At 50.6% G+C, this 13,954-nt stretch overlaps 1 protein-coding gene across 1 annotated transcript; it reads right to left on the bottom strand.

Annotated features, from left to right (window-relative positions):
- Window positions 1-532: 532 nt before the first annotated feature.
- BHLHE22 (basic helix-loop-helix family member e22) lies at window positions 533-3,551 on the bottom strand. Its single transcript, XM_086966985.1, has one exon. It carries the CDS (start codon window positions 2,817-2,819, stop codon window positions 1,920-1,922), a length of 900 nt encoding a protein of 299 aa, XP_086823111.1. The 5' UTR covers window positions 2,820-3,551; the 3' UTR covers window positions 533-1,919.
- Window positions 3,552-13,954: the final 10,403 nt, after the last annotated feature.

Below are 13,954 nucleotides of genomic sequence, written 5' to 3'. Positions count from 1 at the left end.
GCCGCCGGTGCCTGGATGGGCGCAGACATTCCCCTCTCAAATCCGTGACCCCCGGCACAACTGCGTCGCAGCCATAGGAGCTGCCAGATTCAATTTGCATTATCTGCGCGTGATGGGCAAGTGCAGGGCTCGGCCCTTTCTGAGATCTAGCGGCTAGAACGTGGCAAAGGCGCAGGGCCACGTCTGTAAACCTGGACTGAAAGGGCACTCGGGGCAAGCGCCCTCCAGTACATGCTCTTCATTTTGGGAAAGAACAACAATAACAAAATATATTGCACTTTGCTAGAATACAATTCACTCAGAGCAAATTAGGGTATTAAAAACCCAAGGCACGTTTTTTTTTTGCATGCGTAAAAGCAAATCTAAATGTTCCTATACATTTCACTTTCCAACGTGTAGCTACATTTCCTGGACAAAAAATAAACCCACGAACGGCATATATTTTAGAATTTCTCCTGTTTTATAATAGAAACAATTTTCTACAGCAGCAAATTTAAAAAAAATTAATGCCATCAGCGTCAATTGCATCCATTTTTAAGAAGAGGTTATTGAATTTAGAGAGTGTTAAAATAAACTCGTTTCTCTGCTTTTTTGGAATGAAGCAATTTATTAAAGCTCAATTTAAAATACAGAGTAGATTCACCCAGGCGACCATTCACAACCCAAGCAACCCTTTAAGAGCCCAAAGACCAGGTGTAATCTGTTGGCAAAGAAACACTTGGCACACAGTGTAAAGTAATCGACGAAGAGTGTGTTCGAGGGCGTTAAAAAGAGGCACGCGAGACCAGTGGTCCTTGCACCTGATAAATGCTGCTCTTTTCATGGCGCCCCGAGGAATATATAAATAAATATAAATATTCTTAATTATCATACACACATCATTGCATACTCAAAGTAGCACGGTACACATAAATACTTTCTTTAAAAAAAAAACTTCCATCCACTCTACTTTTTTTTAAATCACTCTCTCCAAAACTTTGTTCAGTATGACCAGATCAAAGGGTGGGATAATAAAAAATACAAGTCATATCATTTTCGCTTAATTCACTTTTTGTCTTTTACTTGTGTCTATTTCTCGGCTTGTCCTCATTCTGAATCAAAAAAGCGAATTTCAAGTGCATGTTTTTTTATCGATTTCTTTTAAAATACAGTACTTTTCTCGAGCTACAAATCCTGACACTCAAATCAACTGAGCCCGGTTTTGTTTTTTGACATATAAATAATCAAACAGTTCTTCTAGAGGATTCCCCTAAGTGCTGTCCGCCATTCAGGAAGATACAAAACAAACATATTCGCGAACCCGGTGTTTCGCTGAGGTGTAGTGGCAGTTCAGTTCAAACAGGGAAGGGAGGACACGAGCGTCTGTGCAGAAGTCCCTGTGGTACCCGGCCTTCCCTGGGCCGAGGGTGGCACTGAGGGGCGGTGTGCTTGGGAGGGCTGAGCAGCAGGCCACAGTCTAGTTCATAGTCAAACTTTACAAAGTGCCCGCCTTAGCGCGTGGTTCTCCGCCGGCCCAGGGTGACTTATCAACGTGTGCTCTTTCCTATTTGGCTCCTGACTTGTCGAGCCACGGGCCCTACATAAAGTTACATGCCTTAAACGTTTGTTTCCATTTTGTCCCTTCTCTAAGCCCCTCTTAATTACTTGAAAGTCCCAGGTTAAGGTGCACCACAATGTTGGCACTTCTGCTCTTTGTAAACTTCTCTCACTCCCCCTCATGACATGGTCCGGTTAAACACATATCTGTGCGTCTCTCTAAGCACTAGGTACCCACATTTTCCCCTCAGTTTCCGAGCCCTTGTTCGACATGGTGTACCTCCACGTGCAGGTCCCATGCCCAGACCCCGTGCCTCCCGTGCCCCCAGTCCCGGTCGGTGCGCCTCTCCAGCGGGTGTCAGTCCCCTCTAAGCCCGCTGCCCTCAGGGCTTGTCCGTACACTGCTTGCAGAGGCTGGCCGAGACGCTGTTGAAGAGCGTGCACTTGTCTGGACAGGACCCGGAGGTTGGCAGGCCGGTGGCGAATGGGTAGCCGGCTGCCGCAGCCGCAGCCTGCTCGTAGGCGCCCAGTGCCGGGTGCAGGGCGGCCGCAGCCGAGGCGGGCAGGGCGGCAGCAGCGCCCAGCGCCTGGCCCTGGTTCAAGTAGGCCACCAGCCTGCGCATCTCCTCCAGAGCCTGCGCCTGCATCAGGATGTAGTTCTTGGCCAGCAGCAGGGTGGCGATCTTGGAGAGTTTGCGCACAGAGGGGCTGTGCGCGTAGGGGATCACGGAGCGCAGCTCGTCCAGCGCATCGTTCAAGTCGTGCATGCGCCGCCGCTCCCGCGCGTTGATGTTCAGCCGCAGCGCCTTCTGCTCTTTGGACTTCTTGCCGCCGGTGGCCGTGTTGGGCAGCAGCATCCCTGCTCCGGAGCCCAGCCCTCCCGGGGCGCCACTCCCCGGTGCTGGGGACAGCAGCCGGCCCTCTGCGCCGAGCAGCCGCTGGCAGCGCCCGTCGCCGCCGCTGTCCTCGTCGTCCGGGCTCTGGTCCTCCCCGCCGCTACTCTCGGCCACTGAGCTCCGGCTGGCGCTCTCTGCATACTGGGGGCAGCGGGAGGCTGCGGCCAGCGCCTCCCCGCTGCTGCCCCCCGGGCGCGGCGGCTGCTGGTGCGGGAGCAGCAGCTCGGAAGGCTCCGCGGCATCGAAGCAGCCCAGGCTGGGCGAGCGGCCGTCCCGCTGCAGGCTGAGGTCCAGGCCGGGGGGCGAGCGGAAGGCGGACTCCATGCGCTTCATTGCCAGGCTCTTGTGGTGGTGGTAGAGGTCTTCAGCCGAGAGGCCCCTGTCCATGGTGCTGCAGAGAGCGACCTCCAGCCCGCCCGCGCGTGAGGGCACTGCGCCCTGGCGATGGACACACTGCCGGCTCTGCCCCCTTCTCGCACTCTGGTGGTGCCCGGCGATGGACACACTGCTGGCTCTGCCCGCTTCTCGCACTCTGGTCGCACTCTGGTGGTGCCAGGCGATGGACACACTGCCCCCTTCTCGCACTCTGGTGGTGCCCGGCGATGGACACACTGCTGGCTCTGCCCCCTTCTCGCACTCTGGTTGTGTCCGCTTCGAGCACTCTTCTGGGTGTACCCCTTCTGGCACTCTTTTAAATGTGTCTCGTTCGCTCTGTTGGTCGTGCCCCTTCTGGTACTCTTCTGCCTGTGCCTCCCGTCACTCTTATGGTTGTGCCTCTCTCTCCTTACTTCTTTTCTTTTTAAGCCCTCTGTTATTGTTGCTCGTTTTCTGCTCCGCTTTGATGTAGTTTTTGAGTTCTTGCTCCTTTCTTTGAGCTCCTGGTCGTACGCTCTTTTTTTCTATTTCCCTTCTTGTGCTTTTCTTTTTGCTTTTCGCCTTTTAAGTCCTTTTCCCTATTGCTCTTTTTTGACGGGGTCCTTGCGCTGATCTCTTGCTTCGTTTTCCAACAGTTGTGTGTGCTCCTGTTCTTGTTCTGCTCCTCTTCTGGTGCGAGGTCCTCCCTCTGGGCTTCTCTTTTAGAGTTCCTCTCCGCCTGCTCCTCCTCTTGCGTGTGCTTGCTTCTGGTGCTCCTCACCCCTGTGCCCCCCTTCTTGTTCTCTTCTCTGTGCTCTTCCTCTTGTACTGCTCGCCCGTCCTGCTCTGCCCCTCTCCCCTCCCCCTCAGCCCTCAGTGAAGCGCCGAGGCACTCCGAGGCGAGACTGCAGCGCTTATCTTGCTTGGATTCACCTTCAAGAGGCTTCCGGAGCCGTCAGCAGCCGGGGGAGCCTTTCACATCATTATCTCTCTGAGTAGGTTATTATGGAGAAGGCTCGCCTGTTGGGACTCCGCTTTCTACCCAATCAGGTTAACGTTTTAATTAATAGGATTAGAGCGGTAACAAACACTCCCGACCGGCGCTGGCTGCTGGCCCCCAGCCTCGGATGCAGGCAGGCGGTGGCTAGGGTTTTATAGGGAGGCGTCTGCCCCACGCTCCTGCCCGCCATCTGTGGGCGCAGCTCGCCCATATGTTTGCAAGGCGCCGTGTCCTGTTAGTAGCCCAACAACTGCCTTCCGCCTGACGTGCGTGGCGACTTTCACTGCTCGGTGAGCAGGCTCAAAGCACGCGCTAATGTGGGGGTGTGCCTCGCCCCCTCCAACGCAAACTGCAGCCCGAACTCCTTACCCCGCAACCAGCCTGCAGGCTCCTAACAAAGTACCGCACCTTCTCCTCCCTGCAGCGGAAGAGCGCCCCGAAGTCTTTCTAGCACACGTGTGGCATACTTGGGTATCAGCTGGAGGGATGCAAATAGCACGCTTGTCCCTAACTTTGTTCAGCTTCTTATATTACAGTCTGTGAACTTCACGTGGGCAGCAGGAGCGGGCAGCTGTGTCCATTAAACGTCCCCATGTCGAACAAGGGCACGTGCAGTTTCTACCTTGGTGTTCTGGTAACAGTAAAAACGTAACACATATCACTTTTTAAACAAGAGGACGGGCTACAAGAGCTGCCCGCCACGCACTCTTATTAATGAATCTCACACGCCCCGGATACGACGAGGAATGGGGTCTGCTCCCTGTGCAGCCATCGCGAGATCTCAGCGACTTGGATTCTGAAACAGGCCATCACCACACGCGGTGGGCCTGAGAGACCCCAGTATGGACCCGAGCCCCCTCCCAACCAAACGGAATCAATGACAGCTCTCACTCTCCTGGTGTCAGCTTCATAAACATAACACAATGAAACACTGCATTGGGACGCGGATAACACAGTTGTCACATTACAACATTACAATGTTGTTGGACTACTTGACACACCTAACAATCGAAATCTGTATAAGGAAAGCTATATATATATATATATATATATATATATATTTTACATTTACATTCCCTGAAGTCACAGCACTCGGGTCCAAAGCTCCCTTCATTCTACACAGACCTCACAGCTGCATCCCTGAGCCCCCCCCCATCTCTGGGCCATTGGATATTAACCTCTGGCTTCCCTCCCCCAACATCAAGCCATACATTTGGGCCACACAAGGCCGTGTGGCCAGGGGCCACAGCCCCATGCCCTGCGGCGATGAAGTGGGAGCCAATGCCCCAAACCTATGTTAATGCCCCTCGGTACTGCCCCAGAGAGAAATGGATGAAGAATGTATCTGTCCTAGGGGTCATTTCTTGTGTGCCACAGTCCTGCCCGAAGCCTCCGAACAAACACCCCACCTTCCCCTAACCTAAACGGGTGAGTGGGCTTCTTGCGAGGCAGGTGTTCCCGTGGTTGCCGCACAGAGACCCACTCCTGCTGTCGCGATGGTCGCCATGAAGGCGGAACGCAAGGTGGCCTCACTCTAAATACCCCTGCTGCTGCCACGCGCTACAATCCTCTCCACCACTTCCGGGACGGCAGGCGAGAAGTCTCCTGGGGCGAGAGCCAAGAAGTTCACCCTTTGTGGCACCCACAGTTCTCTTCCTGTGACACCCACCGTTCTCTTCCCGTGACACCCACAGTTCTCTTCCCCACCCTGGGCCAAAGAGTGTGAGAGCAGGGGAGGGCGAGGACCCCGAGTTCGGCAGGCCCAAGGAGTAAGGACACACACCTCTTACAGGCCCCTGTAAACTCTCTACATGTGTGACTTTATGCAGTCCCAGAGTTTTATATGGAAATACAGAAGGGGGACCTCTCTATTTAGAGGACCTATTTGTTCCAGAATGGTGCCCCTACTCTTTCGTGAAATATACTGCTGCAGCGCTGAAAAGAGCAGGTACTGTCTCTTTCAAAATAAAAAAGTGCAGGCACTCAGTACCAGGCAGTACCTGCTTGATTTTAAGCACTGGGCAGGTTACTGTATCTCACGGCGCCCCAATTAAATATTCTTATGTCCTCCTCATTGCAGGCTGGTTTCTGCAACCTGCGAGCAATAAGAAAGACCCCAAGCACTGCTGTGCATTGAAAAAGACCCTGCCATGAAAACGGCGCTTTATATGGAGAGGTTTACAGCTCCTTGAAGCCAGGTCAGCGCTACCCTAAATACACAATAAACCCCACTGGGGCAACCCTGTCACGAGACTAGTGTGTATGAGTGTGTGTGCGGTTCATTATGTGTGTGAATGAGCATGTACACGAATCCTCGCTTTTGCTCTTGAACACTAAAGTGTTCTTCAGTTTATATGGAGTAACCATTGGAAGGACAACTTTCTCCTGCCCGCCCAGTCAGCGCAGCGGATTTAGCAGCAGAATTCCAATCTTGTGACATCTGCAAAAGGATATTTCCCAACATTGTCAGGAAACGTCCCTGTGTGGCAGAATAATCCCCTTCGCTGTCATGTGTGGTTGTGGGGTGAAGGGGGCGCAGGGGGATTCTCAGCTCCCGTTTTAATTGCGCCGTTCAGACCCGGCCTCAGGTGCTGGGCTCTTTTCATTACATTTTGCTCTAATGTGATGAAATTCTAATGCTCTACTCACCATATGGCAAAATTTCTCCTCCGAGAGTTACTGGAAAACGGAGAAATAATCTATTAATCTCCATAATAGATTCACAAATGAGGTTTCGCCAAAAACGTTTTTTTTTTTGAATGGCGCTTTGTGAGCAGTTGTATGCGCGGGTCCGTGGACGCACGGAGAGGCTGCGAGGAAACACGGAGTACAACACCAAGTGCACAGAGACGAAGTGCCGAGTGCCAGGGCGAGAGCTGGCGCCGCCTGCAACACGGGCATAGCTTGCATGGTCTCCGCACGTGCACTTTCATTTCCAACCCAAGGGCGCACGCATAGAAACACCATTCAAGGAGTTTACCCATTCTTTGGCATTAGGAAAATGTTTTAGTACATATGGCCCCCAAATGCACTGTAGTGAACGTGCCACCTAAGGGGGCGGAGCGGACACTGACTGCAAAAAGGACATTCCAAGCCAAGGACGCAAGTGTAGAGACATCAAATGCACTGAAGAGAAAGTGCTGACTGTCACCACCTGCACCAAGGACATGCTTACCCTGCAGGCTTGCTGCACGTGCACTTCATCTTGAACCCAAGGGCGCAATCTACAAACACCAACTGCAGTGTAGAGAAAGTGCCGAGAGCCAGGACAAGAGCTGGCACCGACCGCAGCTTGGGCATCTTCACCTTGCAGAGTCTCTGCATGCACTTCCATTTCAAACCGAGGGAGGCAGGCCTGAACACAGCAAGGGCACCGTAGAGAAAATGCTGACTGCCAGGGCAGGGGCTGCCGCAGACCACAACAAGGGCCTCTTCACCTGCAGGCGAGTTTCAAAGTATGAAACCATTACCATTCCTGTCTTTTCCACATTTTTGTGTATGCTTAATAGCGAAAACTTACCCGAATCTCGATGTGCGGTAAGAAATATACACTTCCCTTGAAAATCCAGTGGCCATGCCCTCACCTCCTTTATTTCACCGGGGCATTGTCCCCCAGAATTATGGCCACTACTTATTGAGGCGCGCGGGGTCTGATGGGATAAGGTTTGCTCCAGCCCGCGTGCTCCCTCGCTGGGACCCGGCAGCTCAGCCCCGGATCCCCGGCCGCCTGCTCGCCCTTGGGTGACGGATGGCCGCGTCTCCCTCCAAGGCAGGATTAAAAGCCTCCCGTCACCCGCGAGAGGGTTCGACAGTGAGGTCAAAGTTACACGTTTTGTGTTCGCAAAACAGGTGTAATACTTGCTAATAGTCTCAGTCGTTACCCAATGAATTGTAACCAGGGATGCAGCGCGCACCAAAGATACACCATTCACCTCGAGGGCAAATACCTTCGGTCCAATACTGACGTAGGCGTCCAAATAGCAAATTTAGGGAGTATCAGATTGATACTCATCACCCCTGGTTTATATACAGGACCTTCAGCAGACAGACTCCTCTGAGAGGGGACAGGTTCATTAAAGAGCAGACGCCTCCAGCAAGACTCGCGCAATAACCACTTCAAAGCTGAACGTTAGTGTAAAAGGCCATTTATTTAGGACAGGGTTGACAACAGCAATTAACCAAAAACATCAATAACTTATCAACAATCCCCCACGTCATGTCTTTCAGCCATCATCCATTCCCATACTCCAGTTACTCTCTCCCGCTTCACTCAGCATCTCCTCCCTTCCTCCCTTCCTCCCTTCCTCCTTTCCTTCCACACTTCTCTTTCAACCTCCTCCAGCATCTCCAATCGCACTCTTGCATCCCGCACACCCATCATGCACCTGTAACCTCCTCCCCAGGGTGGGTGAGTATGCCCGTCATAGACTCCCCACCCCTCCACAGTCTGCCAACCTCTTACGCTGCCCCGTGTTTCCCTCTCTCATCTGTCCTCATGCCACGGCCCGCCTAGTCATACCTCCTCACGGTGATGGGGGCTCCCCCTGGCATGCCATCACCACTGCAGCAACCCCCGCCAAAGCCATCCGGGTGTACGGGTCATCTCGACCTACGCCTCCTCTAGAATGCCGGGCCGCAAGAGATCTGCTCTCCCGGTGTGGCCCAGCAATTGAAGTGCCTCGTGGACCACCTCTGCGTCTGGCGCCGCCATAAGGGTTCCGCTCGTGTCGACCGCTCCCTGGAGTCTCCACCAAAGCACCTGTAAAGAACCTCCACACTATGTATCGGTGGTTAAGTCAGTTCTTTATTTAAGCACCAACACTAGCTCCTACAACAAGCAGAGCCTTCAAGGTTTCCGTCAGTTGGGTGATCAGCTGTCAACTGTCACTTCTGACAGTTCACAGCTGGTGACCTCACTACGGTACGGTGTCCACGCAGGGACACAACAAAGCAATCAGGTGTACGGTGTCCCATAAGGGAACACTGCATTAAGTCACAACACATCTCCCTTCTTATGGAGAGGAATGGCAAGGAAAAACAGAACATCCAAAAAGGAGTAACAAAGAGTGTATTCGCAGACGTAATATTTTAGTTTAGTAGGTGGTCCTAACAACCTCCCTGCCCGACTCCTGCTGATGGGCTGAGGTGTGTCGTCTGCAGGTGTTGGTGGTAACATTCGCCTGACCCTCACTGCGCTGGTGGCATTTGGTGATGTACAAAATGGCATTGAAGAGTGCCGCAGAACGTTGCTCCAATCACATTAGGTCGTGCTGGAAACTCATAGTCAGACTCATCGTCAGATAAAAATGATTGACCCACATTTATTTATTTACTTATTTTATTTTATTTATTTAAGGTTTTTGTAGAGCGCGTAGTAACCCGTGAGCATCCCAGCGCTAGAACCTAGAAAGTCAGGAGGGAGCAAAGGGCAGAGAAGACGGAAAACTCAGGGGAAAAGGAGAGTTTTCAATGCTTTCCTAAAGTGGAGAAGATTTGGTTCTGTTCTCAGTTTCCGGGGGAGAGTATTCCAGTGCTTCGCTGTGTTTACAGAAAAGCGGCGTCCTCCAGACCGGGCTTTTTTCACTCTGTGAACTGTGATGAAGTTCTCGTGGTTTGACCGGAGTGACCTGGTAGCTTGTAAGGAGTGATGAAGTTTTTAAGGATGAGGGGACCTTTGTTATGAAGGAGTTTATGTGCCAGGCAGAGGGCCTTGAAAACCACCCTTTCTCTGACTGGAAGCCAGTGAAGTTGCTTCAGGGCCGGCTTTGCTGATGTTCTGGCCGGGGTGTTGGTAAGAAGTCGGGCAGCGGCGTTCTGGGTTCTCTGTAAGGTGTTGAATGTGGCTTCAGGGGCTCCCAGGTAGATGGCATTGCTGTAGTCCAGCCTAGACAAAATAAGGCCTTGGATCAGCAGTTTCCGGGAAGTGGGAGGGAGCAGGGGAAGCGCCTTCCTACATGCCCTAAGAAGTCCAAAGCAGATACCTGCCGTTGTTTTTGCCTGGATTCTGAAGGTCAGATCTTTTTCAAGCCATATTCCCAGGCTCTTGACCTCATTTTTGGGGACAGGGGGTTCACCTAGACAGGCGGGCCAGATGTTGGGCAGCAGGGAGGGCCCTTTTTGTCCAAGAAGCAGGATTTCGGTCTTGGACCCGTTAAGTTTCAGTGCTGAGTTGTTCATCCAACCACGGATTTCAGTAAGGCAGCTGTGGAGGTTGGAAGGTTCTTGGTTGGGGTGGGAGAGGGTCACCACCAGCTGGGTGTCATCGGCGTAATTGATAATCGTCACTCCAAACGGGGTGACCACCTCCTCCAGCGGGGACATGTAAACGTTGAATAACGTCGGGCTTAGTGACGAACCCTGTGGTACTCCACAGCGGAGGGGGACCGCAGGGGAGTGGCTGTCATTCTCCCAGACTTGGAAGGATCGGTGATTGAGGAATGACGCAAGCCACTTCAGGGCCGTGCCCTTCACTCCGATGTCTCTCAGACGCTGGATTAGAACCTGGTGGTTGACAGTGTCGAAGGCCGCACTGAGGTCCAGGAGGATCACTGCCACTGATCCTCCTGTGTCTTGAATGCTTCTGGCCTTCTCCACTGCCGCCAGGAGGGCGGTGTCAGTGCCCTGACCTGGGCGGAAGCCCGCCTGAGAGCTCCTAAGCAAGTTGTTAGATTCTAAAAATAGAGATAGCTTTTTATTCACTAGTTTCTCCGTGATTTTGCTATTTCCTGGGAGGAAGGAAATTGGCCTATAGTTGGCTAAATCCTGAGGGTCCAATGAGGGTTTTTTAAGGAGACCTTTAACAACAGCTGCTTTCCAGCTAGGAGGGACTTCTCCCTGCAGTAAAGAGGCGTTAATGAGGGCAGTGAGCGGAGGGACAACGGTGGGGGCCACTTTCTTGAGGAAGGGCATGGGGACCGGGTCGCTGGGAGAGCCACTTTTGATTGTGGCAAACATCGCGGCTATCTCTTCTGTGGTTACCGGACCGAAGGTGTCAAGGTAGGGTGCAGGGGTGTCAGGGGACAAACTAAGGCAGGGGGGAGGACTATGGCTGTCACCGCCTGTGAAACCGATATCGATAGAGGGTAGGGAACCGAGGATTTTTCGAATTTTCTCATCGAAGAATGTTGCCAATTTGATACATTTATCTTCCGCGGAGTTAGGGTCCAGGGATTTCGCAGGGGGATCTGGGACATGGAGAAGTTCTTTTAGAATGGTGAAGGTTTCCTTAGCGGAGCAGGATGAGTTTTTAACTTTTTCACATTTCTTTTCTGTTCGTCGAATGAGTTTTTAGCAATGCCTGTTGGAGAACGATATGTTTCTTGCATGGTGTCTTCTGGGATTGGTACGGTCTGACTGTAGGCAGACAAAGCAGAGAAGTGCCATACTTTACCGTCACTCAAGAGCGCGGAGTTACAATACACTTCACGCACAGTCAGGGGAGATGTGAATCTTTCTTGCCCTTTACCAATGTGACCACTTTTCTTCACTTTGACTACATCTCCCACTTTGAGTTCAACCAGCTTACAACCGTGCTTGTTGTCATAGGTCGTCTTACTCTTGAGCTGTGCATGTGTGAGTCTTTGCATGACCTGTTGAGCAGACCAGTGCACTCTTCTTGCCGCTTGGGACCAACCCACATTGTCCTTTGAAAGTGGAGTTCTGCCTCGCATTAACTCAAATGGGCTGTGACCTGTGGTTTCGCATGGAGAAATTCTGTATGCCCACACTGTCTTGAGCATTTCCGTTTTCCAGTTGACTTTGTTGCTTTTAGCAATTTGTAATATTCCCTTCAAAACTCGGTTGAATTTCTCCACTGCTCCGTTACCGTCAGGATGATATACTGAGGTAGTTTTGTGTACAATACCATGTTTGCTCACATAGGCCTTAAATATTTCAGAAGTGAATTGTGCACCATTGTCGCTTTGAATCTGCTTTGGAAGTCCTTCACGGTCGAACGTTTCGTCCATGAACTTTACAACATTCAGAGCATCTGGTGTGTTAACGATTCTTATCTCTGGCCATTTTGAGTAGTGATCGATTATTACTATCACGTACCATTGATCTAGCTTTTCTGGTATTGGTCCCATAATGTCGATGCCTATCCTTTCCCATGGCATAGATGGACATGGTATTGGGTGCAAAGGTGGTCTAAATGTCACTTGTGATTTGTCTGAGTCCATGCACATTTTGCATTCTCTTACTGTTCTCTCTACTGCAAGACTGACACCAGGCCACCAATACATGTTTTTGACTCTGTTCTTCGTTTTTGCGATACCTAAATGCCCTTCATGGCATAACTCAAGTATCTTCTTCCTTATGCTTATAGGTGGAACAATTCTTCCATTCCTTAACAGGAATCCATTCTCCAAAGATAATTCATTTTTTATTTCCCAGAAGTTTTTCAATGGTTCTGTTAGTTTGTTCTTGTTTGACCATCCTTCAGTTATGTTCTGTATTACTTTACAAATTACTTTGTCCCTACTTTGCTCCAACAGCCATTCCTCTCTTGTGATTCCACTTGACTTCTCTAATACATTTGCTATGCAGGTTTCTTCCACTTCTTTGCTTTCATTGTCGCTTTTGTTTCCTACGGGCAATCTGCTTAGAAAATCAGCTACAACATTTTTCACTCCGGGAACATAGTGGACTTTGTATATGTAATCAAATAAGCGTACAGATAGTCTGGCCAATCTTGGTGAAGCCGTGTTTAATCCCTTCATGGTGAGAACTTTGGTTAATGGTTTGTCATCTGTGCACATGTCGTAATTTGACAATGATCGGGTTAGCGTTAAGCTTTGCTACACATTATTCCCTTATCTTGACTATAGTTGTTAAACGCCATTTTGTATGTTACGGCGGCCATTTCAGAGAATGCGTTGCCTCGTGGTCAGCATGCCCTTTTGTCCTTCCTCTGTACCACTGACCACTTGAGTTTGCCCAGCAACAGGCTATTTTTAGTAATGGTCAAGCTCGCACATGTGCAGTTCAGACTGACCAGTCATCTCTTAGGAATGTTCCGTCAAACTGACCAGTGGATTTGTAGCCCACCCATGAGTTGGCTTTGTTCCAAAAATGACCATATATGTACTTAAACCTCTGTAACTATGTACCGCCCTTCTTTTAATGTCTGTAAAACTGTATAAAAGAAGGACTTACACCGATGTTCGGTGTGATACTTCTTGCATTGCCGAAGGGTGCTGTAGGAATGTACCACCACCCCATGGGGTCTTAATAAACTTGTCTTTTACATTTTCTAGTTTCCGTGCCAACAGTTCTTATGGTGTAGAGGGTATTCTGCGGAGTATGTAGGCCTGGAGAACCCAATACCACAAATTGGCGACCACGAAGGGACTCATCGGTGACTCGGATGCCCGAAGGAGAGGTCTTGACAAAGGATTGGAAACTCGCCATGGACGCGTACGCTGTCACGGAGTGACCCGAGTCTTGGCACCCACGGTGTTTTATTTCCTTCCTTCTGATCTGACCTTCCAGGTGGCGCCGATCCCCGACTGAGATCCTGCTCGTCTGAGTTGTCGTACAGTGCTGGTTTGGCTGATTTGATCAAAGACCTTGGCAGTTGGAACCAGGATATTTGAGATTTTGGTAAGAATTGTGATTGGTAAGGTAGTCTGCGGACGCTTACTGTAGTTCTATGAATATGAATATGTCTTGAGTTAGCTAACATTTGGTTCTATGAATTGATTTATATGTGCAGTGCACTTCACATAGGCAGGCATGTAGAGATGTTTCTCTAACTTTGTTTGTGTTGTGAGCGGCACATTTTGTGTGAAGTAAAGTAAGTGCCATTTTTACGGTGTCACGTTTTCCGTGATACTTTTTGAACATGCCTGTTTTAAGCACACTCCGAGGAATGTGCTGTCTTGGGAATGGTACCACATATCGACTAAACGAATCTCAGCCGGCTCCCCCAGAGGGGACACCCTATCGTGAAATGTATATTAAATTTGGCCTTCCCACTATATTGTATAGTAAATTATGGAATAAATACACAAAATCTGACCCCGAGTTGCAATGGCCACTCCATGGGTCGTTTGATTTACGAAACGTTCAGTTTGTGGAGCAATGTTTGTTTCAGCGAAGGTCTAGACAGGATATGTTTGACTGTGTACGAATGTGGGAGAAAGCAGTGCGTGAACGAATGAAGCGT

This window comes from Lissotriton vulgaris, chromosome 4_1, assembly GCF_964263255.1.
Source record: "Lissotriton vulgaris chromosome 4_1, aLisVul1.2, whole genome shotgun sequence".
Lineage (NCBI taxonomy): Eukaryota > Metazoa > Chordata > Amphibia > Caudata > Salamandridae > Lissotriton > Lissotriton vulgaris.
Note: the sequence above shows the minus strand (reverse complement) of the source record. Positions and strands in the feature narration are given on the sequence as shown.

Bases quoted from the DNA above. Each gene is read 5' to 3' on its own strand.
- BHLHE22 (XM_086966985.1), bottom strand. From the start codon at position 2,819: ATGGACAGGGGCCTCTCGGCTGAAGACCTCTACCACCACCACAAGAGC.